The following is a 25,436-nucleotide window of genomic DNA, read 5'->3' as shown; positions in this document are numbered from 1 at the left end:
AGCCACGCTACAGAGGAAACTCATTTTGGCAGATAGTATCTGTGATCTCGTTCTTTCTGTCACTACCAATACCTTGTGACCATAGGTTAGGGTTGGAACATAGATGGACTGGTAAATCCCCCTTCATCTGGAAAAAACAGAGACACAATTCTGAGGTTCCCAAACCATACACTCTCCTCACTACAGCTGTGCCTTGAGATCCTGCCCATAACTGTCACACACAGGACTGGGGACAAGGGACAACCATGGTGGCTCTAGTACCTTACTCTCCCACAGTGCTCCCTGGGGGACACGCTTGTAGGCCTCCTCCTGGTGTGGAGGTGTCACTTATTGTTTGGCTTGTATTAATCCTGCACTCACCAGAGATCAAGATTTGTTCTGATCAGCCAACTCTGCCAGCCACCCAGCCTCTGGCACCTCCAACACCTCTGCACGCTTCACCTGGTACTCCTCCGAGCCTCCCCAGTGTTATCCTCCAGAGCCATCATGAGTTGCCTCCGCCACACCACTGGCGTTTTCCAGCTGAATCTGAGTTCAGCTCACTCCTGCAAGATCACCTGTTTGTTCAATAAATACCTTTCTGCATAACCCACTGAGGTCTCTGCTTCTGGGTCCTAAACTGTTGTACTTCAGCTGACTACAGTTTGAATGTAAAGATACTTTGAGTTTGGACTTTAAATAATGTTAACACTTTTGTGTCTGAGCTAGTAAACGGGTATCAGCAGTGAGCAGGGTGTAGAGTAGAGGCTCCTCAGTACAGGGGCAGAAAACTTTATGAATAAAGCTGAAGTTTAAACTGCTTGAAATAGCAGCCTCGTGACTTTTGGAATAAATCTCTTATTTGGGATATAATGCCAAGTCTACCCATGGATAAATGACACATTTAGAAACATTAACATTGTTTTGTTTTCATTAGAGTCGTCCCCCTTCTGTAGTACTGCTATCTTAAACATGATTAAGGTTGGTCACAGCAGATTAACATCTAATTGAATGTGATGCAAGTCAAATAATCATTGTGTATTAATATAATATGCAAAAGATTTAAGGTGCTTGAAATGCTTGGAAATCAGGAGTCTAGAACTGGCTTCCCCCGCCGACACTTCTGGCTCACCCTGCATCCGACCCACGATTTGATGTCAAAAATAGATTGTAATCTGGCTATTATTTTTTTTACTATTTTTTACTAATTTTCTTTCATTTAGTTTTTCATTCTCAGAAATAGAGTCCATGAACAAGCGTCCGGCATCTTCCACAACACACACCCTGCAACATACTGCTCATAAACCCAAAAAACAGAGACTAATATCCACTGAAGCCAGTGAAAATAAACATTAGCAGTGCATTCAAGTCATAGAGAGAGCTTCGCTTTGTTTTGAAGGCCCTGAACCACATAGATGTGTTTTTTTTCCTGTTGGATAGGTAAGATAACACTGCAGCAAAGCATGTTAAATAGTTGTGTGTGAAAATTTGATTTGATATTTTGGTTGTCTTTAGCTTTCTTGCTAACATGGATGAACTGAAAGTTCAACAATCTAACAATATACTATTCTAAGTGGATAACGTCAGCTAATTCATCCAGACTCCTGGGACTGATTTGGCTGGGAAATTGGCTCCCTTGTGTGAGAATTGCTTTTCCAGTTAACATAAACAAAGGAGTCATCAGCAGATCAATTCAGATGTTGGTCTTGGATGAGCATCTACATCACACAGCATTGTTATTTCTACTGAAAATGCCGTTTTATTGGTGGGTATTTGGGAATGTGTAGGTATGATAGGTGCTTCACCATGTCACACTGGATGGGCCCTTGGCCAATGTCAACATCCACCTCTGTTAATGATTTCTGATCAACAGCCACACCGCCACCTCCTCCAACTCTGTCTGCTCTGCACAGGTTATAGTTATGCAGAGAAACTGGATCATGAATGCTATCTTTGAGCCAGGTTTCTGTCAGGACCAAGATATAGGGATCAGTCTGTGATATGTGAATTTCATGCTTTCATTTATTTTATAGTACAGTTACACCTCTGACATTTAAATGTAAAAAAAATTTAATCCCTTTCTGCATTTAAAAGTGTGAGTTGAAAATATTTTGCTCTGAGTCACCATATCACTTACTGGCAGTATGCAACTTAGAGCACTTGATGATAGGTTGTACAATTATTAATTTTTAGCTCTATAATTTATACAGGAGGTAGACATGTGATGCAGTGACCATTTGAGATCAAAACAGGAATATTGGCTGCAGGAGAAGATACTGATAGTGAAAGAGAGGGGCAGTATTCTGGCTTTACATGAATGAAATTCAACTGAAAGTATTATAATAGGTCAAATACTACCACTAATAACCATTTTAACAGGACCAAGAAAGATGATCCAATGAGTTCATTTAGCTCAAAATCAAAATGTAATATAATCTCATACGGTGTTTGTAATTAATAATACTCGTTTTTGTCAGGAGTACAGCATTGACACAAATGCACCCATAGAACAAACCAATAGAATGTTAAAGTGAAGTTCGAATAAGAAGCACAGTTCATAAACCATCAACTTTATTCAGAATTCTTGATATTAGATATTGCTTCATAATTCATAAAATAATCCCTGAGTGCACACAATATATGAACATCTTAGTGTGAAGCCTATATTTTCACAACAGTCTCTACAGCTCGGACAGACAAGTTGGGAGGTGCATAGTAGCTCTGCTTAACCTACTTTACATTGTTACTAGACTAACTCCACATAGTCCAGAGCTAGTTGTAGTGTGGTTGCTGCCGACACGCAGACCCTCTGATGACAAACTTGAAATCTTGCACTCCCCGAGCTGTGTCTAATGTATTCATGCACTTTGTGAAAGGTCCCATCCCCAGCTCGTCAAGTACTAATGCTCTGGGATGGTAGGTTGTGATGGTTGCCACTATAAAGTGTCAGTATTTGACGGGTTGGGGATGAGACTCAAGCTTGAATGATATCATTTTCACAAACAATGATTGTTGTTTCATTACCAAGAGACAAGGAATCTTTCAGATTCACAAGCTGAAAGATTTATTTCAAATAACAAAGAAACAGATTTAACAACAAAGTATAGTACATTCATTTTATCTAAAACCCCACTGAAGTCTTTGACAGCTCTCCTTTGAGTGTACCCATGGGCAAAAGCAAAGTCACCTCAAAGCTTCAAAGGCATGTGGCAATTTTATTTTAAATTATTACTCATGAAAACAATACTTATTCATATAAATATATTTTAGAAAAACCAAGATCAGTGACAAATTAAAGAAAAGACCCATATAAAGACTGGGGATGTTTGGCCGACAGTTTATTCATGTTGTGGCCTTCACAATCTCCAGATCTCAACCCAGATGAACGCCTGTGGGAGATTCTCCACCATCACTGAACACCAAATGAGTGGTTAGAGGAATGGTGTTCATCCCTCCATTAGATTTCGATGTCAAGGAGCACTGAAGCTGTTGTGGCGACTTGTGGTGGATCTACATCTTCTTTAAACTCTTCCTGTAATTTGTCAACAATCTTGATACAGTGTTATACAGTGACAAATCTGAATACTCATTTAATTTAAGCCTTTAGAAGATGTACTTAAAAACAGAGCTTATAAATAAGTGATGATAATTAACCACAAATAAATTGTTAACAACAATAAAAAATATGTTTAACATATTATATTAAAGGGGGCTGTAGCTCAGTGGATAGAGCAGGTGGGCTGGTGATTGGGAGGTTGCTGGTTCAAATCCCAGCTCTGGGCTGAGCTGAGCTGCATGTTGAAGTGTCCTTGAGCAAGATACTGAGCCCCAAATTGCTCCTGATGTGCAGATGGCACCTTGCATGGCGGCCTCTGCCATCAGTGATTGCCCTGAGATGAGCTGGTGACTTGTCCAGGGTGTACCCTGCCCTCGCCCAGAGACAGCTGGGATTGGCTCCAGCAACGACCCCATAAAAAGGGATAAAGTGGTTACAGACAATGGATAGATGGATGTTATATTAAGACAATCAAGGCATATTCTCATGAATGCATATTCTCTATGTGAGATAAGCACCAAATGATGATTTTGTGATCAGTTTGTAGCCCTCTATAATCAACACTCTCAGATGATCTCCTTCAGACAAATCAAAAAGCCGCCCCAGAAACATAGTCTTGGAGCCTTGCGTTGTGCACAATATACCATCCAACGCCTCCACCAGGGTTACATTCTTGTCATAACCTTTATTCCACTGTTGCAGCTCCACAAAGAACTTCTTGAAGTCTTCAGGTTCGTCCTCACCAAGACAGTTTAAAGCAATCCTCATATAGACAAAGTAGAAGCCTTTCACAGGAATCACAATGGCACGTTTCTCCTGGTCGTATATTTGACCAAACTCGGCATTCCATGTCATGTACAGTGGTCCGCTCTCTCTGGCTTCTGGCTCAGGTACGGACCCTGTAGGTTAAAAACATACAGTAAATCAAATGTATCCCTGAAACTAACAATCCCCCCATGGTGTGTTCCATCCATGTACACATTATACAATTCTCCAAAATATACATACAGTAACTTAAAGGATCGGTTTTGATGATTTAGAAAGTTGTGTGAATCAAGTGTTCTTTGTAGCATGGCCTCTTAACTTATTCTGAATGATTCTGATTGATAACAGCTGCTGACTTTTCTGCCCCAATTTTGACAGGGCTTGAGGAGTCTGAGGAGCTCAGCATTGATCTGACAGAGCTTATTATTGATTTGAACAAGTCAGGAAAGTCACTTGGAGCCATTTTAAAGCAGTTCCAGGTCCCAAGATCAACTGACCAATCAGTTGTTTGTAAGTATAAAGTTCATGGCACAGTTGTTTCACTGCCAACTATCACCTGCTGCTGAGAGAACACAGGTCAGAGTCAACCAAAAACCATCAAAAAAACAAGTCTGCAATGAATTAGAAGCTGCTGGAAGACAGGTGTCAGTGTCCACAGTCAGGTGTGTTTTACATCAACACAGATCTAGTGGGTGCCTGGTCACATGGACAAAGAAAAAACCCTCTGGAGGAAAAGCTCTGGTCACATGAAACAAACACTGATATGTTTGGCCACAATGAGCAGCAGTATGTTAGGAGGAGAGAAGGTGAGGCATTTAACCTCAAGAGCACCACACATACTGTTGAGCATGTTGCTGGTAGTGTTTTGCTGTCGGACTGTTTTGCTGCCATCTGCTGCTCTAAAGTAAATGAGCATTTTGAGCAAATGTGCTTACAATTAAATTCTTGTATTTGTGCACATATTAAGCATTTAGGTACAGTTAACTCCCTCCCTGTTTACTTTCTCTCGCCAAATCATGAACAGTCAGCGGTCTTCAGCCCCGAGTGAACTGTGTGTCTAATACATTAATGACACATTATGGAATAACGAAGGAGAATTATCTCCAAAATCTTCAGGAAAACCTCAAATCCTCAGCAGAAGATTGGGGTTTAGTTGGGTGTTCCGATCCCAAACACACATCATAAGTGCTAAAGGAACAGCTCAATCAGGCTAGAATTCAGGTTTTGGAATGGCCTTCATAAAGTCCTGACTTGAACCCCATCAGAACATGTAATCACTCACTCCATCACAGAAAACTGAGAGCTGTAGACATCATTGTTACTGAAGACTACCATGATATACCTGTTCTTTACAAGTAGATGGAAACTTTTAAACATGACTGTACATGGAGGTGTATCCTCTGTTGAGCCAAGACTCTCTTTCAAGCTGTGACAAAAAAAAAAAAAACAAAACTATCTAATCTTACAACTTGATGTTTACCCGCTGTTGTGTTTGGATTAAGAGTCATTCTGCTGAGGCTAGATGTGACTCACACTATGACGCAAGTTTTCTGACAAAGTCAGCTTGGCAGCATTTAGGATATGAAAGTGAGTTTTCAAGGATTAAGTCATTTTGTTTTCAAACTTCTGAAAACAATAAGTATTCAGTTCCATACATATAGGATTTACAACAAAATAATTAAATACATGAGAATTACAATATGACAGAAAAATATATATTCTAAACAGGGATTTTGCAACACTGTCATCACTGTCATAGGTGAAAAACTATATGGCTGCGATACCATGCAGCAAAAGGGCTAAATATGCAGTAATAGTAATATGTAGTTATAGTTATAAAGTTGTGATATAGATTTTAGGTCATATCTCCCACCCCTTAGGTAAAAAACAAACAAGTCATTTGAACAGTAGTGAAATCTCAAGAAAAATACTCACTGAGATGAATTTGCAGTCTTTTGGAGTCTGTTGAAGGATTATCTGTAAACCGGGAAAGGGAGGAGAGAGACGTTCAAAACAATCCTGCTTGTTTGATTTCGGTGTCACAAGCATGTGAATGTTGCGAAATAGCAACCACATTTATAAAGTGTAGAGCTTGAGAGTGGAGAGAAGTGAGGAATCCTTCAACTTGTAAACTTTAACTTGCCCACTAAAATCCTCCAACTTCTATAGACAGTCCCAAATATTAACAATGGACTTAAAAACATAGCATACCTGCTGGGCACCCTTGTCTGGAATAGGCTGGACTTTGCACAGCTGCATTCTGAAAATAAGACAGATCACTTTTTGTATATACAAGTTGAGCATTAACATGTTCAGATACTTAAATGGTGGCCATTATATGGTATACATTATGCGACCGCTTGTAGAGTCTAAATGGGATCTAGCCTTTATAGTGATAAAGTGAAAGGGCAACTACAATGCTGAGAAAAAAAGTGGAAGCAACAGTTTATGTGGTAGGAAATGACGCGATGCCATCAGAGAGTAAATATATCTGGCCAGCTGTTCGTCAATCAATGTGCCCATAGAGATGTAATGCGTCTGAGTGGACTGTAGGGTTTGTCTGTAATGATGCAGCCAACTAAAGTAGCGCTTCAATGTGGACACATCCCCCTATGTAAATGTAAATCTACACATTTTCATCTTCAACCTTTAAGATCTTATGGCACTATCTGTCAAGATCATGCACTGTAATCTGTTGCAGCCTAGCTCTAATAACTGCATTTATCATAAGGGATGAAGTCTACTGAAATTCTGAAATATTCCTAATTTGTAAAGTTATTAGTATCTCCCAATATTATATATACAAACTGTCAAGTTTACATGCTCATGTCATCAATGATTCAGAAACAGCCCAACCCTCGACAAGACAAGGAACATTTTGCACATAAAGAGAAAGTTTTGTAACTTACCTCTTGTTGTCTGGACCCAGAGTTTTTGTGTTGCCATAAATTAGCACCAGTCATAAAAAGCACCAGTGCCATACAGCTGAGCAGCAGAAGGAAAGTGATGAGTCTGAGGCGTGTCTCCTGTTGTTTCATGTCCTGGCAGTGTTGGATGAGGATGAGCACAGACTCATCTGAGCCCATATTTACCATTGAGTCCCCACAGGCAGCTTTAGCTGAGTGTCCCATCATTCTCTGCCCCATGACAGCAGATCTGATCACTGCGAGTGTCTGCAAACTGGTCCTGAGAAAGGCTGTTTGCCAGTCATACATGCACTCACTTATATTAGCAGTTGAACAGTGGGGCAGTAGCCAACCGCCTACACCAAAATCATCAGTCTAAAATTACCTCATCCTACAATTCATGCAGTTGGGAAGGGAGGAGAGATAGAGAGAAAGAGAGAGTGAGAGAGAGAGAGAGAGAGAGAGTGAAAGAGGAGGAGGAGCACCAATCAGTGTGACAAAATATGGACAAAGCCCTAAAGCTGTGAATAGGCTTTACTCCTACCGTGTTATTTCTATGTATATATATGTGTGTATATATATATATATATACATATATATATATGTATATATATGTATGTATATATATATGTATATATATATATGTATGTATATATGTATATATATATATATATATACATATATATGTATATATGTATATATATATATATATATATATATATATATATATATATATATATATACATACATATGTATATATGTATATATGTATATATGTATATATGTATATATATATATATATATATATATATGTATATATATGTATGTATGTATGTATGTATGTATGTATGTATGTATGTATGTCTATATTCATCACAACACAACATTAAAAGTCATTTGAAGTTGCACTTCATGTCACATGATGAATGTATCAAAAGTGAGTAAAAGACCATCATTTCACTATTTCAAACAGTGGAAACCCACACTGTTTATATCTAGATAAAACCAATGCACCCATCATTACTGAACAGTGTTTTGCCCTTCATCCATCTTCGGTAGCTGCTCTTTCTACCAGCGTTTCTGCTTGAGTGTCTCCAGATTGTTGAGGATGTGGTTGAGGTGGAGAAAACCTTTTTCCTGTTGATTCAAAAAAATCAAAAACTATCCATTAACCATCCTGTATTCTTTTATGAAAGGTCTTTTTATTTTTAAGTATTTTAATTTTTCTTTGCCAGTTTGAGGAATGTTTTGGGTGCAGCCAGTTCAAACTACTGTGTGGGCTTACGTCACAGGTCTGAATGGTTACTCCTGTTGCTGTGTGGAGTCAGGCCAGGATGTAAGCCAGCACACAAGAATAACTTTAAGCAGGATGGCGAGTCTTTCTCAGGCTAAAAGTTCACGTAATACCAAAGAAAAACAAACACTCATGTGTCAAGGGCTGAGTCATCAAACCTCAGCTACACACTCACTACAGACAGGGTTACTGGCAACTCTAATGTATGTATACATTTATAAATGCAGCTGACACACAATATTTCCATTTATTTGGAGATGTGTTTTTGTCCATATGATGAAACTATGTCCAGTATTCACTAGAAATGAGGAGGGAAAAAAATCAATATCTTCAATTCCTAAATCAATTCTTTGATTCCTAAATAGATTTTATATAACGAGCAGTTAACTTGACGCCAGTACAGAAGGGGGAATTACTATTGATGTGCTGATAGAAGTTAGTATTGTGACTGCAACAATATCTTAAGAAGTGATCCATTTTACTTTACATGCTAAGACACTCACAGGAATATACAGTATTTCTGCTTCCTGTAGCTTCAACACTCTACCACACTGACTCCCCTGAAGTGTCAAAACTCTCTCCAAATTCCCACTGGATATAGGAATACAGCCACCACTAGGTGGAGAATGTGTTCAGAGAGACATTGACATTGACTCCCGTGTAACTTCCATTTTTGAAAATATGACTCATTGACAGTTAACCTGATGACTACACAGAGTTCCTCTTGTCCATGGTTTACCACACAAAAAAGGAAGTTGACACCACTCCCCATCCCACTTCCTTTCTTGGCGTAAAACTTTATCTCATGATGACTTTTCATTTATTCATCTGTTATGGATCAGGATGAGGTGAGATGACTGACAAAGGTGATCATTGAAGGAGTAGACAGACAGGAATTAAGTTTCACCACCATGTGCTATTTTACTGAAGTGTGTGGTAGAACTCTGGAGCACACACAGTCACAGAGTCTGTAGGGCAGCAAGGTCGGAATGTTTAAGGTTATTTTGGTTGTTTGGTTTGTTGTGTTTTGTTGTTTGGTTTTTGCTGTACAATTAGGCCCAGCCATTTACCCAAGACACATTTACACTTTGCCACTGTGATTTTTTTTTTTTTAATTTCCCTCGAACTTCCCGCACCACTGCATTCTCCTCATCCACTTCCAGCCAAAGTAATTCTCTTCCTCGGTCTCCTTCACAGCTACCAATGATTCATAGCTACCATTGATTCAGTCACTATCTCGCTAAAAGGACCATTGAAACGGATTGAGGGTATGCATCATGTAAGCTCAGCAGGTAACTATACCTTTAGTGTTATTTTTTCTACTTGTAATTAGTTTTAGGACATAATTTCAATTAGTTCAAAATTGTCAAAGCCTTTGGTCAAAAATGCTATTGTGTCCACTGGACAACTACATCTAACTACAAAATAATTCACGTTAAAGTCAGTAACCATGAGGAAATTTACTGTATTTTATTAATTTACAAGTGATGACTCTGATTTAGTATATGCTCCTCATTAGCTTGCAACTGTTTTCCATCCATAAATACATTTGAAATGGGTTGCACTGTAATACCAGGATATACAGTATGAAATATTAAATCAAAAGCAAAATACATTTTATTCATAGAGCCAAAAATCAAAATCACATTGCCTCAGAGGGCTTTACAAATCCGTACAGTGAATGACATCCTACAGATATAAGGAAACAGAGGAGAGCAATGATCCAGTGGAAACCAGGGTATGACGGTCCAGATTCGTCAATATGTGAGGGAGGGGCCTGTTGTTCATCAGAAGGGTGCCTGAATGAAAAGAGAAGAGAAGGAGGAGCTTGTGGAGAAGCCAGGGGAGGAGAAGCTAGAGGAGGAGGGGCCAGATGAGTAGGAGGAGGAGCCAGAGGAGGAAAAAGCTATAGGGAGAGGAATGCAGTTCGAGAAATGACAAATTCTAATACCATACGTACGAGACTCATATAGACTGAGAACGCCCCACTAAAGAATCTAGCAATGGAAGTCAAGGACTCATCAAAGGTTGAAGTAATGTTAATAAATAACTGTTAAGTCACTATCTATCGCCGAATGAGGTCACACAATGACGGTACCAAAAATGTACACTGGGTGTTGGTGGCGACTTCCCCCGGAAAATATCACAAGCGGCGCACAGTTGACGCATTCTTCCAGCAGTGGTTGGTCGGCCAGAGAGAGTAGGTGGCAAGTCAGTAGCCAGAACGATGAACGTCTTCTGGCCAATACATTTTTATGGCAGGCATATTCTAAAACATGTTGACAGTTCCAGACAACCTTTGCTGCTTAAACAAAGTTGCATCTGCTTGTCTGTGAGGATCCATGTGACATCTGGCAACCCACGTCAGCATAGCCCAGATAAGATACTTATAAATATGTCAATGTATGCTATGATTAATACATCATTACACCTAATAATAGATTATAATAAAAAGAATCACATCTGCTGTCTGTCTGCATCAGTGTCGGTGCACACCACGCCCAGTGGTCATGCCAGTGGTGAGTTAATTTAAGTTTTCATTCAGACAGTATTTACGTTTCCACCGTTTTAATGTTTGCACCTCTCAGAGCACGCATACTAAACTGAACCAACACTCTGTTCTCAGCGGGGGACACTTTGGCACACAGGACACTTATAAAAATGTCTGGGAAAATAAATCATATTTATGGACTGTCTGAAAATTAAATTGCCATTTCAATGCAAAAGTCTAAAAAAGGACAGTCAACCAATCATCTTCATCATTCCAGAGGCTCAACTTTAAGCTAAATTGTAATCATAGCTGTCGTGGAAATTGCTGTGTGTGAATAGTTATAGGATTATGTGTTGATCAATGATTTGTGGGTAAGAACATAATATGTGCGCTGGACTTGACAGTTTTGTTCACCCTGGTCTCTGCTAGCGTAGGGGAGTAAACAGCTAACGTTACTGCAAATGGTCATGGCTGAACAAACAAAGAAAAGACATAACAGCAGATGATGAAATAGAGGAATGAATTGAATTAAATGTTATTAAAGCTTGGCAAAGTTGCCAACTGACGTCACGCAGGTGAACCTGGGTCTCTGGGAAGCAGTGAGGTCCCAATAATACATCTGCATTGCTTGCTTCCACAGATCTTAGAGATTGCCACTTGTCTGATGTCAGCTGAGAGATTATTCCAGAGGAAGGTAGCACAATAGGAAAAGATCCTGCAGCCAGATAAATTCCAAATCTGTAGCTGTTATGAACATACCATTAATGTTTAATTTCACACACTGAGATAATCATGGGATACAGGAGGCACCTCCATTGCGTGGGAATTGCTCCCAGTGAAGTAACTTGACACTGAACATAATGGCGGGTTGACGTCACAGTACATGTGCTTGTTAAACATCAAAAGAAAAAAATGCCAAACCAACCACAGGTCTCTATCAGTAAGGCAAGGCAAAGGTTACAGCACATCCCTTTCCCAGCATTAGCAGACGTAAGGCACGAGCATGTTTTGTGTTAAAGTGAAACAGAAAGCTGCTGTCTTACGTGCACAAGTAGGCTGGCATCATGAAAAGTCCTGCACAGCCTCAGAGAATTAAACAGTTTCATTCTTTGTATTCAGACATTCATAAATGAGCAGAGACATCATCCTGGTCAGTAAGAAAACATTACATTTGCCAATTATGCTTTGTGTAGGGATTCTTAGGAGGTCCTGCTGAATTCTGGGAAGAATGCAAGTTCTCTGAGAACATGTTAAAATGAATAATAAAAACATGCTCTGTTATTAAAGGTGTGCATTTTTTTCCCCAAGATGTAAGGAAAGTATAAGTCTTTACAGTCGCATTCAATTATACTGTACCATTGACACACAAAAGTCTAAAATCAGGGAATGAGGAAAGCAAAACTAGAGATATCTGCCAATAAAACAGATTTTACGAGACAACATTGCAGAGTTTGTAGCATATCAGGGAAACCTCTTTTTATCTTTTGATTCTGGCCTCTCAGGGGTGCTTTAAAATCTTCCATTGCACTTCAATAGTACAGGAAGATAAAGATCTAGCTCTGGAACAGGGAAATGTACTATATACAATGCACATAGAAAGTGAATGAATAGGTATAGGCTTGTAATAAGGTTTACTGGGGGATGCTAGGTCAGAGAACAAGTCAGTAGCCAGAACGATGAATGTCTTCTGGTCAATACATTTTTATGGCAGGCATATTCTAAGACATGTTGACAGTTCCAGACAACCTTTGCTGCTTAAACAAAGTTGCATCTGCTTGTCTATGAGAATCCATGTGACATCTGGCAACCCACGTCAGCATAGTCAAGATAAGATACTTGTAGATATATCAATGTATGCTATGATAAATACGTCATGACACCTAATAATAGATTATAATAAAAAGAATCACATCTGCTGTCTGTCTGCATCAGTGTCGGTGCACACCACGCCCTTTAGGGTTTCATGACCACCAGGAGGTCATGCCAAAGGTGAGTTAATTTAAGTTTTCATTCAGACAGTATTTACGTTTTCACCGTTTTAATGTTTGCACCTCTCAGAGCACGCATACTAAACTGAACCAACACTCTGTTCTCAGCGGGGGACACTTTGGCACACAGGACACTTATAAAAATGTCTGGGAAAATAAATCATATTTATGGACTGTCTGAAAATCAACCAATCATCTTCATCATTCCAGAGGCTCAACTGTAAGCTAAAGGGAAACGCATTCAGGGCTGCCAACACTTTTTCTTAAGGACTCTCTCTGTACAGTATTTATTTAACCCTTAAATGCAGCCACCCAGTAAACAAAAATGACCATGAAATAGAGGCTCAAAGTAAATGCAGACATATAAAGCCTATAAAGTATGTTTGTCTTTTATTTTATTTCATGATGGCATGACAGCAGCAATATTTTGGGGATTTTAGAGGATGGACCTTCCATCCTCTTAATGGCGTCTTACACTGGGCATGTTTGGAAGCCCCCTTTTCCCCACTGTACTGTTTTGACAGAAAACTACCATGACTGAATAAGACAGGTGTCTATTGAAACAACAATCAACCCTGTGCTCAAGAAATTTAGATAAACATTATGTTACTTTTTTAACCTTGAAATAATACAGAGGCTGTGTCCTCGCTGCAGCGGCCCAGGGTTAATGTCACTGTGATTTGTAATAGGGTGAATGGTGTCTTCATCTCAGCCACACCGCCCCCCCTATCACTTGTTTCTGCACTGTTTAACTTCAGTGAGAGGGTAGCATCACAGTGCTTCACGCCTGACAGCAGAACATCACATACATCACTATCAGTGATTTTCTGGTTTTCCCTCTGATGGCCTCCAGCTGCTCTGTCTCAACTCTCTGTGATTTACACAGTTTCCTAAAAGCAACTTGTCACTGCTGTGTACTGTAGCTACAAGTTAGCTCAGCTAGCTAAATCTGCATAGAGCACCGCCAGGTTGTGTTGGTTTTTTACATCGCTATCCAGACATTTGGACCATCAGGAGAAGGTTTTTAGTGTCCATTCTGGATCAAGACCTGGAGCCGGGCAAGGGGGGCATCAGAACCAGGCTCAGCAGCCTCTACGGACATCAAGACAGTGGTGAAGACACTGAACTGGACGTTGACGGAGTTAAAGATGCATGTTATAGCCGTTGGTATTGTCTCAGGTTCAGGTTGCATTAGCTTGCCGTTTGCAAACTTTGACTGCTGCGTGGCAGAAAAGCCTGTGAGTGTGCATGTTTCCTTCAAGACATACGTTTTCATCACCTAACATTGTTATAAAATGCTGATTTCAATTTGTAGTTAGCACATAACATTACATAACATCTGACAAATTGTTACAGAAACCTGGGATTTGAATTTACAACAACTGCGCTGCACTCAGATATGATATCAGATAGATATGAATAACTATATAATGTTGCTTAAATTGCAGGTGTGCCAGAGAGTATCATTCGCTAATCTAGATCTAGAACGTATAAAGTCAATGAAAAGTTGCAAATAGACCGTAATTTGTGCAGGGCGGCGTGATTTAAAAATACTGAACTCAAGCGAGGATTTTGCATGACACTGTTGCTAAAGCCTATCAGCGTTGACCTTCATACTGACATCATAATGTCAACGTTGCTGATGTCTGGACATTTATGAACAGCAATGAAGGATATGATAAAAACCTCTAATCGTGGTTATTTGCAGACACCCGGAGCTGTACGGTAACACATCTACTCATTCTGACACAAGACAAATAATGAGCTGGCATGGAGGAAATGTGAGGAAGTCAGACTACCTGGTAAGTCACGGAAATATGTCTAAGCACAATGTAGCTCTGATCTATTCAGGGAACAAGAACTTTAAAAGTTCCTGTTCCAACAGACCTGACGAAGCATGAATTCAGGCTTTTTACAAGGCGGCATTATGATGTTATGTCAGCGTCCTTCTGATCCATTTATTGCAGTCAAATCCCAGAGAAATCTCTTTGTTTTGGGTTTATACTGATGTGGTTAAGCAGATTAAATGGCTTTAATTAATCTACATGCGGGCTATAGTTACTATTTATTGATTTTAACACTTCTATTAAGAATCTGCCATTCAGTGGAGACAGATGGACACTGGCTCTGCAGCTGAGAACTGGGCACCGGACAGCCTAAGGTAGAACTGGAAGCTGCAGCCATTCAGTTGCAGTTCTAGACAATGAAATTCATCAAGCTGGGTGTCGCGTAGAAACGTTGCCTACAAACAAGCTGTCAGGACTTCTGCAATGCCCCCATGGCCAAGAGATGGGCACTTATTCTGATGTTTTTTGAACATGAAAGCATGTCAACATTTTAAGGTAGACGCCCCAAAAAAAGTATGAACCTGAAAACGAGCATAATATGGAAGCTTCGAAAGTGGACACACAGTGGATTTGAACATACTGTTTTACAAAAAAAGACTATTTAGTCCCCTCCAATCATTTTTAGTGAGTACGGATTATATTTTTCTTTGCTCAAATTGAATTACTGATTGCGCATATCCAGTCTTATTGTTTTGCATGAGTCAGAATGGGTACTGCGCACTCACAAAAGAGACACAGATGTAGGGCCTGTGTTTTGAGCACCTTGCAAAATGAAAGCATGTGAACAGATTTAGATAAACTTGTTTAATGTGCCTGCATGTGGGTGGACTTTGGTTGACCATTTAGTTTTTTAGACATGCTCAGTGAGTGCTGTGAACTGCTCACCCATAGTCTACTTGGTATGGTCCTGTACCCAGTGACATAGCCTGAGGCAGTAAGTCTGTGGACTGACAGTGGAGAAGGACCGGCCCGGATGTCTCAGCCTCTTCCACAAATGCTCCAGCCTCTTCTTAAAACTGTAAACTGTGAAAATGTCAATAATGCCGATGAAGTAGCGCTGCTCAGGCCCATCGATGACATGCAGAGGATTCTTTAAATTGGGCAGTAAACGTCGGTTTTGGGCCCTGAAATCTTGAAGCTCGGCAGCCTCACAGCCTGGTCCTGTTTCAAGAGTACCACCACTTAATGCATCACCTGCTTGTGACGGCTTTAGACAACTGCCATCGACATCAGACGAAAGTAAGGTGGAGTCATCTTCTGGGACTGACCCAGGAACCGCAGCTATGCCTGCATGAATGGGGCTGGAGCCTGGATTCACAGATCTAGAATGATAAAGTCACAGGGAAGAGAGTGGGTATGAGTCAGAGGAATTACGTAGCCTTACTCACAACTCACAGGCATTGTAGTGGCACAGCAGATGATTCCAGATTAAAAACAATAAATCCTTGAGATGATGATGTGGAACATAATCATAATTTCATCGTATTACTCAAATGAGAAGCTTCCAATGAGTAAGGTAAGCCTTCAGAAGAATCAGTGAAAGGAACTATGATGTTCTTAATATGACGTGATCTGGCATATCACATTACAGCACCTGACATGTAAATGATTTCCAAAGCATAGCACAAGTTGTCAAATCCGATATGTAAGAATGCAAGCATGATATCATTTTGGAAGAAATACCAAGAGCCAACTCTCTCCTTTGAAAATGTTCCTATTATCTATTGCATAAATGTGTTTGAGCATGAGCTGCATGGTGCAAGACTAATGCTGTGTTCCAGGCAAATTGTTACTAGGGCTGTCAAAGTTAACGCGTTAATAACTCGTTAACGCAACATGCTCTTAACGCCGTTAATTCTTTTAACACGCGATTAAAGCGAAACTCTCGCCAAAAAGCAACCAAGGCTTTATTTGGGATTGAATATGAGTCAAACCTTCGTGTAAAAGCATAATTACGACGAAAGAGGCACTTTTAAGATTTACCGTAGTTTCGGTTTTGGGCACGTTAATTTTGAACAGGAGAGCTAGGGGCATGACATGCTAGCATCAAAATCGCTGAACACAACACAACACAAGGCTCGACACAACATGAAACTTTGCTCGTAGCATCACCAGGGTCTCTACTCATGAACAAGAGCATTGAGAACATTGTTTGTGTACACAGAGTTTATGAAAAAGAAGGTTTTTGAACTACTCACGTTAGCTGCTGCATCTCCTGCGCGTCGCCGTCTTGCCAGACAAAAAGTGTCGATCCCTGAGTGTGACCTGACAGGCACGCTTGAGGAGCGGTTGACCATTACTCTCCTGCCTGTCAGGTCGCACTCGGGGATCAACATAATTTTTTGTTTTGTCGTAAGCGAAAAGCAACATTAACGTCCACGTTGAAAAGGGAGCCTCATATTACAAGTAATACTACAATCAGCAGCTGGAAAAGTCACGTGACATTCCCGTGGATAATGAATTATCTATGCATTCATATGGAACTAAGCTTGAGGAGCGTCCCACCATTACTCTCCTTCCTGATGGTCGCACTTGTGGATCGACACTTTAAAAACCTTCTTTTTCATAAACTCTGTGTACACAAACAATGTTCTCAATGCTCGTGTTCATGTGTAGAGACCCTGGTGATGCTACGAGCAAAGTTTCATGTTGTGTCGAGCCTTCTTAGTGTTTTAAAAATAGCGATTTTGATGCTATCGTATCTATGCCCCTAGCACTCCCGTTCATAATTAGCTTGCCCTAAACTACGGTAAATCTTAAAAGTGCCTCTATCGTCATAATTATGCATTTACCCAAAGGTTTGACTCATATTCAATCACAAATAAAGCCTTGGTTGCATGTTGGCGAGAGTTTCATTTTAACGCACCACCAAGCAAGTTGAGAAGCATTTTGTTTCCCTGCTCTCCACCGCTAGAACGCGCTTCCTAAATATCTGAGGCCTGGTAAACTTTCAGTTCATTACTGTTTACCGTGGCTTTACAATGACTTAGATACATAACCTCTTTATGATCTGTAATTATTTATTTGCTTTTGTCTGAAAGGCAACCAAGTCTATTTATAAACTAACTTTTCGTTTGTTTTATTATATTTTTAGATTCAATTTTAAAAATGTCTGTCTTAAGGATGTGAAATAAACTGTAAGTAAATAGCTGTCAGTAGAAAACAAAATAATCAAATCTAGCCTGATGGATTGGGGATCTTTTGTTACATGTTTCCTGTTGTACCCAACTCATACCGAACTAGACTGGAGCAAAATGGGTAACTGCAGGGCAGGATGGAGTGAGTAAGTGTGGCAGTGAGGTGACTGTGACAGGTCAAATAGTCAAATCACATCTGGTCATGACCAACAATGAGTGGGTTTGAGAAAATGGGAATATGGCTGGAGGAGGGAACAGAGAGATAGAATGTGACAATTTGGGAGATATTTAATTGGCATTTATGTAGCTAAAAATTATGAAAACCCATCATTTGCCCATGTGTTACAAATGTTCTAAGTAAAAAAGTTGGTACACTTGTCAGTGCAATTTAAAGAGATTTCTCTCTTGTCATCATAGTTTTCTTGAAGGTGAGACATGTGCTCGAATTAATTAGAGATTAATTAGATAATGATATATTGCACCACATGTTGTACCCTCAGGTCACACTACTACTACTACATAAAATGATAAAATAACATTATGTTACATGTGTGAGCAGTTTGGTTAACAGTTTGGTTTAGGATCCAAAGGATATCAAATGCACCAGTCTGATCAGCCAACTCAGTTCTCAGTATGTGTGTGTGTGTGTGTGTGTGTGTGTGTGTGTGTGTGTCTGTGCGCGCACGTGTGTGAATCTGGCTTTGAGACTTAAAATACATTTTCCCCTTTTTTGCATGTATAACATTTTTATTTTAAAGATTTAGAGAAATTCGTCACAAAAATAGAAATGTCAAGAAGTTGCACTTTCACTTGACATCAGCACATTCAAAAGGATTCGTTGTAATTCAGGGAAAAGAATGGGGTATTTACAGTCACTGTCAGTAAATCCTATGAAAGAGACCAAAACTAATGTGTTGGTTAATACTGTCTGCTCTAACCACCCTAAGAACCACAGACGGGTGGTGAGAGCAGACAGTTCTTCTTAGCAAATCTCGGAAAGGCTCTCCACCGCACCGGTGGGTAAATGTTTGTACTGAAACAGGAATTAAAAACTAGCTTGACGCCATCCAGCTTGACACACGCACACACACACACACTGAGAGGAAAAGGGATGTCATGGAGCAGAAATATGGTGCATATAAAGTAACAAAAAAATGCACCCCAGTATCTTGAACGCCTCACCAGCGCCTGATAATACCTGTGCCATCTCACCAATGTCTGACATTGCACCTACAATTTCCATAAACTTACAATGGCCACACTAGTATCTCACATATGTGGTGTAGGTGATGTGTGTTTCATTTTGGTGAAACATGAACATGTCATCGTTATCACCTGTGCCGTGCCCATGCTTCAATCTAAGGCGTACGCATGCATGCGGTGCACACCAACACTATACCTTACCAAAATTAACTCTAAGTTATGCATAGGTGTAGGTGATGTGGTGACGCCTGACACTGATCAATACAATATTTCTAGTTGCATTTGTTGTGTATCAGTGCAGGGTTGAGTGAACCTGATACCACACACCTGATGTGACACCCAAGAAAAAGAAAAGGAAAATGATTGTTAGTTCTTCACTGTGTGTCAGTATATATTGGGTTTTTTTTATGGGCTACATAAAAATGTTAACAGCAGTTTGTTTAAATAAAGATTATTTTTTGATTATTCAGCAGTTATCGCCGTATTAGTCCTGCAGGAGTTCCATGGTTATCATATTGTGCTTTAGACTGCAGATAAAATAAGATTCACTCACATACTCTACACCAATTTACCGACTTTTCTGCCTTGTAGAAGCTAGCCTATTACTTAGCTACTGAGGTGTCTAACACAGGAGTGACCTGGTTGACGCGCCTCACTTTCAGTTTGATTACTGTAGGCTCTGTGTTGCTTTCCTCACAGAATCCACAGGCTGTCCTCCAATAGCAGCATAAGAATCTCTTCATTTCTTCCACTGCGCATAAATGTCAACAATGTCTATTTCCAGTTTCCATCAAGGACCAAACACTCAGCTTACAGCGTGACCAATAAACACAGTGGTCAAAAACCCCTTTGACCTTCATGGGTCAAACACAATGACGTCAACAGTTTCTTTCCTACCTTTAAACCTGAGCCCATAGCCTGGTATTACAGCGACACCTAATGTTCAAACAGTGAGCTACAGTCCAATTAGGAACATTGCGACAACATAGTTGGTTCCTAAAAAAGTTATTATCTATCTTCTCCAAAAGATCCTCCTCCCTCTAAAACACACCTCCTAGACTAGACAATGCCTGCTGACCCTTTGTCTTAGCTCTTACATTCTCTGGCTTTTGCTCATGTCCCTCTTCTGGCTTTCCATTTCTGAAGCCACCTGCTTGGCGATGCGATCCCTCAGGTGTTTTCGCCATTGACTTTTTATCTGTATCTGTATCTGACCATGACCTACCAGAACTAGCTTACCATGACCTACTTATGTGCAAAAAGTAGCCTTGAATTGTCTCAATTGCAATAAATGACTGGACTATGTCTGACTGCAAAACAATACAGCATCTAGTAAAGAAAACTGTGAAACCCTGTCATTAAAAGGTTAGGATAACAACTTTACGACACTGACTTTTTGGTTCTCATGATGAGAGTAGCGAAGGAGAGACTCTGGTGGCGTTCATCATGGTGCAAGGGCTGATGGGCCAGGAGGAGACTGTAGTCCAACACATTGAGCCTCCGGAGGAAGTGTGTGTCAATTTCCACCTGCCGAAGGAGCCAGGGTCGCTGCTGGTCTGCACACACGCGAACCACATAACATCACAACTCAAACACAATTGCACAGCACACATACAGTATGTTTAATATATGAATAAAACCAAAGGCATACAACCTATGACACACTTATTTGATTGAGATTTATTTGAACTATAAGTTTGCAAGACATTCATCTTAGATGAAAAAATGCATCTTGGCACAGCTTTAAAGGCATAACACGTAGCAACTTCAGTTTAAAACATTCAAAAATCAGCTAAATCAATAACATGACATCGATGTACTGTGTTTTATAGATGTCTACTGAGTTAACATGCTTACCAGCGAGCCCAAAAAACATTGTGTGGTAGTGAATGGAGAGAGACAAATATTTTTTTGAGCACATATGATGTTTATGAATTTAAAAGATAATTTTCCAAGTTAATATAGTCTTAGTTGTCGCAAATAAAGTCAAATCTCACTTTCTTTTGTGTTAAAACACTCAGTAACTACATCTCAGTCAATACACATCACCAACACCAACATGGCCACCAACTGGGCACAGCAAAAGTATTTACAAAGGTGAAAATCAAAATAAATCTGCTCATATTGACAACTGCAGTTATTCGAAAGGAGAGTTGGTCAGCTCTGTGAGCTGCTGATATACAGGAGCAGCTCTACAATGTTTACGTTTTGGTGAGTGTTCAACGAGATGACATCACTGACAAGATTGTTGGCTGTTTAGTCTTTATAATGGCTTATTTTACTGATATTTCTGATATTTCATTAGTTAAATGGCAAACTGAGACTTACTCAAGTTAATTTTTTTTTTCATTGACAAGTATCATACACTGAACAAAAATATAAATGCAACACTTTTGTTTTTGCTCCCATTTTTCATGAGCTGAACTCAAAGATCTAAAACTTTTTCTGTATACACAAAAGATCCATTTCTCTCAAATATTGTTCACAAATCTGTCTAAATCTGTTAGTGAGCACTTTGCCGAGATAATGCATCCCACCTCACAGGTGTGGCATATCAACATGCTGATTAGACAGCATGAATATTGCACAGATGTGCCTTAGGCTGGCCACAATAAAAGGCCACTCTGAAATGTGCAGCTTTGCTTTATTTGGGGGGGTCAGAAAACCAGTCAGTATCTGGTGTGACCACCATTTGCCTCACGTCTCCTTCACATAGAGTTGATCAGGTTGTTGATTGTGGCCTGTGGAATGTTGGTCCACTCCTCTTCAATGGCTGTGTGAAGTTGCTGGATATTGGCAGCAACTGGAACACGCTATCGTATTCGTATCGTATACGTGTCGTATCCAGAGCATCCCAAACATGCTCGATGGGTGACATGTCCGGTGAGTATGCTGGCCATGCAAGAACTGGCCACAATAAAAGGCTGCTCTGAAATGTTCAGTTTTATCACACAGCACAATGACACAGATGTCGCAAGTTTTGATGCAACAATCGGTTTGCATAACCAAAGAATTTCTGCATAAACTGTCAGAAACCGTCTCAGGGAAGCTCATCTGCATGCTCGTCATCCTCATCAGGGTCTCGACCTGACTCCAGTTCATCGTCGTAACCGACTTGAGCGGGCAAATGCTCACATTCGATGGCGTCCGGCACGTTGGAGAAGTGTTCTCTTCACGGATGAATCCCGGTTTTCACTGTTCAGGGCAGATGGCAGACAGCGTGTGGGGCATTGTGTGGATGAGCGGTTTGTTGATGTCAACGTTGTGGATAGAGTGGCCCATGGTGGCGGTGGGGTTATGGTATGGGCGGGCGTATGTTATGGACCAAGAACACAGGTGCATTTTATTGATGGCATTTTGAATGCACAGAGATACCGTGACGAGATCCTGATGCCCATTGTTGTGCCATTCAACCACGACCATCACCTCATTTTGCAGCATGATAATGCACATCCCCATGTTGCAAGGATCTGTACACAATTCCTGGAAGCTGAAAACATCCCAGTTCTTGCATGGCCAGCATACTCACTGGACATGTCACCCACTGAGCATGTTTGGGATGCTCTTGATACGACACGTATATGATACGTATACAACAGCGTGTTCCAGTTCCAGCCAATATCCAGCAACTTCACACAGCCATTGAAGAGGAGTGGACCAACATTTCACAGGCCACAATCAACAACCTGATCAACTCTATGTGAAGGAGATGTGAGGCAAATGGTGGTCACACCAGATAGTGACTGGTTTTCGGACCCCCCCCCCAGACCCCCCATTAAAGCAAAACTGCACATTTCAGAGTGGCCTTTTATTGTGGCCAGCCTAAGGCACGCCTGTGCAATATTCATGCTGTCTAATCAGCATCTTGATATGCCACACCTGTGAGGTTGGATGGATTATCTTGGCAAAGGAGAAGTGCTCACTAACACAGATTTAGACAGATTTGAGAACAATATCTGAGAGAAATGGATCTTTTGTGAATATAGAAAAAGTTCTAGATCTTTGAGTTCAGCTCATGAAAAATGGGAACAAAAACAAAAGTGTTGCGTTCATATTTTTGTTCAGTGTATGTGTGAGTCACACTGGATCAAACAATTATTTTTCTATCTTCATTCACTACCAAACTAACAAAGTTTTTTCTAAAATAAGGTCACATGGGGCAAACAGGAAGGGGCGTGACTTCAGCTCTCTATAGCTCTATTCGATCATTAAATCGGTGTGGACAAAGGTCATCTCAAAGTTCAGTTGGTGTCAGTGTGTGTCAGCATTGTAAGTGAACTATTTGTTTATGTATTTCAGCTTTAAAATATTTCAAAAGACCACATTATGCACATTTTCAGGTTCATACTTTTATTGATGGGTCCTAATAGAATAGGTTTACATACTTTATTTTCAAAACACATCTTTTCTCATATGGTGTATTGCTGCAGCATCCCTTTTCACACTGTGTCGTGAACGCTCCATTTTAGCTACAGAGTGAGACCTCTGTTCAATCTTTGATGGGAGTTCCACATGTGCATTACTAATGGGTCAGGATGTAGCCAATAAGACGCAGAGTAGGGTGGATCATGCTGAGCAAGGCAGTTTGATCTAAAATAAAGCTGCTACAGAAGCGACATAACACAATAGAGTCAAGGCAAAACCCCAAAAAGTAGAATATAACCTCTTTAAATAAGTAGCCTATCGAATGTGTGGAGTTTGAAGGCCTATAAAATTTGAGATATTGCCAGAATTTTTGTTTAAACGATAAAAAAATTAACAAACCATAGAATTGGAGGAAACAACAGGTGTGAATGTACTGCGCTGAAGAGATATCTACTGTCCTTTCTCATTTTACCACTGCCAAATTCAGACCGCTAGTTGCACAGCTAACAGAGCTAACTAGCTAACAGCAGCTACAGTTAGCAGATGTAGCGGTTAGTCTGTTGATACGTTGCCACTTATTGTCTGGTATTATAATTTGTGAGATGACCTATTCTTATGTAGGGTTAGCTTTAAAAACAATATATGATTGGCCTGAAGGCAGTGACATCCTGCAACCCTTACCAACCTCTACACAGCTTCACCTGACTCACAGCACAAAGTAAACATTATATTCTTTTTTCTTACCCAGTGTGATGTACTGCCCTTCAAAATTGAGGTCTTTGAGAACCACAATAATCTGGCTTCCTTCTGGTGCTGGCTCTGTCCAACGACTCACCTCACAGCCCTTAATGTCATACCTGGCAACACATAACACTAATAAGGCTCGACAGACAGGCGACACCGTCTGTTTCTGTGTTGTTAATACCATACTACACATGCTTTGCTATTTGGGGACAAGCAAACCAAGCTTACCTGGCACTGATTCGATCATCAGGATAAAACACACTTTGCATAACAATGAAGTATTTCTGCAAACGACAAGTGGAAAAGGAGATGTGCTTTATAATACCATGTAACATCCTATAATCATAATGCCACAGAGCATTGATTAAATGTGATCTGTACCTTTCGTTTGTGCGGGATTTTGATCCTGTGAACACCTTGAAAAAACGTTGAGAAATAGTTCAGTCCACAAACACGTATTAGCATTCATTTTAGTTTAGTTTCTGGCCACCTTATCAATCAAAGTCCAATATTCACTGTTTTTAGCTGAGATTTTGTTCTCCACCAACTCCTGACAAAATATCTGGCTCTTTAGACGCAAAATGCTTCACTAAGTCCACAAAATGCTCCACTATGTCCACCAGCTAGATGGAATCATTCGTACTTAATGTGTCCTAAAACCAGCTAATTTAGCTCACAGAGCTCCATAGAGGTGAGAGAAGCAGCAGAGTCGGGTGATGTTTGCTCATAGGTTCGTAACTAAAAGCAGCTGTTTTCACATTGCAAACTATCTTTGGATTAAGTTTGATACAAAATAAAAGTGTAGAATGTTGCGACCCTTTGGAGGAGCCTGGTGCCATTGGTTGGGAACCACTCAGCTAAACTACACAGCTGTACACTTGATTATTTGTAATTAAATGATTTTTACAGTGTGTCACTGGTAGTTTTACCACTTAGTGTAAAGGATCTCAAGACTTCTTTCTCCACTGAACATGGACAATTTATTGCAATAAAAGTGTTCTGTTGAATGTGAGATTGTGTGTGTGGTCAGAAAAGCAGCATGCAACATTGAGGTTTATTGTAACCCAAACAGACACATTAGACACACATGTGATGTGACACACTGGTGAAACACATGTGAAATTTACACTATTACAAGTTTAATCTTTGGTAAAATAGACC

The 25,436-nt window shown here is 40.1% G+C and overlaps 2 protein-coding genes across 3 annotated transcripts in view; both read right to left on the bottom strand.

Annotated features, from left to right (window-relative positions):
- Positions 1 to 2,533: 2,533 nt before the first annotated feature.
- Positions 2,534 to 7,620, bottom strand: LOC115592347 (uncharacterized). The gene is made up of 4 exons (XM_030434971.1): positions 7,210 to 7,620; positions 6,512 to 6,560; positions 6,236 to 6,277; positions 2,534 to 4,434 (listed from the first exon to the last, which is right to left on the bottom strand). Exons 1-4 carry the CDS (start codon positions 7,513 to 7,515, stop codon positions 4,037 to 4,039), a joined length of 795 nt encoding a protein of 264 aa, XP_030290831.1. The 5' UTR covers positions 7,516 to 7,620; the 3' UTR covers positions 2,534 to 4,036.
- A 2,334-nt stretch (positions 7,621 to 9,954) lies between these two features.
- The window catches only part of pip5kl1 (phosphatidylinositol-4-phosphate 5-kinase-like 1), a 50,257-nt gene continuing 34,775 nt past the window's right edge, over positions 9,955 to 25,436 (bottom strand). For both annotated transcript variants that reach the window (XM_030436811.1, XM_030436810.1), the window contains exons 6-10: positions 24,657 to 24,691; positions 24,504 to 24,559; positions 24,276 to 24,388; positions 20,560 to 20,722; positions 9,955 to 16,148 (exon numbers count right to left, since the gene is read on the bottom strand). In XM_030436811.1, coding sequence (XP_030292671.1) covers positions 15,719 to 16,148; positions 20,560 to 20,722; positions 24,276 to 24,388; positions 24,504 to 24,559; positions 24,657 to 24,691 — 797 coding nt within the window. In that variant the 3' untranslated portion in view covers positions 9,955 to 15,718. The remainder of the gene's footprint in view (positions 16,149 to 20,559; positions 20,723 to 24,275; positions 24,389 to 24,503; positions 24,560 to 24,656; positions 24,692 to 25,436) is intronic.

The sequence above is a fragment of the Sparus aurata genome, chromosome 12 (assembly GCF_900880675.1).
Source record: "Sparus aurata chromosome 12, fSpaAur1.1, whole genome shotgun sequence".
Lineage (NCBI taxonomy): Eukaryota > Metazoa > Chordata > Actinopteri > Spariformes > Sparidae > Sparus > Sparus aurata.
Note: the sequence above shows the minus strand (reverse complement) of the source record. Positions and strands in the feature narration are given on the sequence as shown.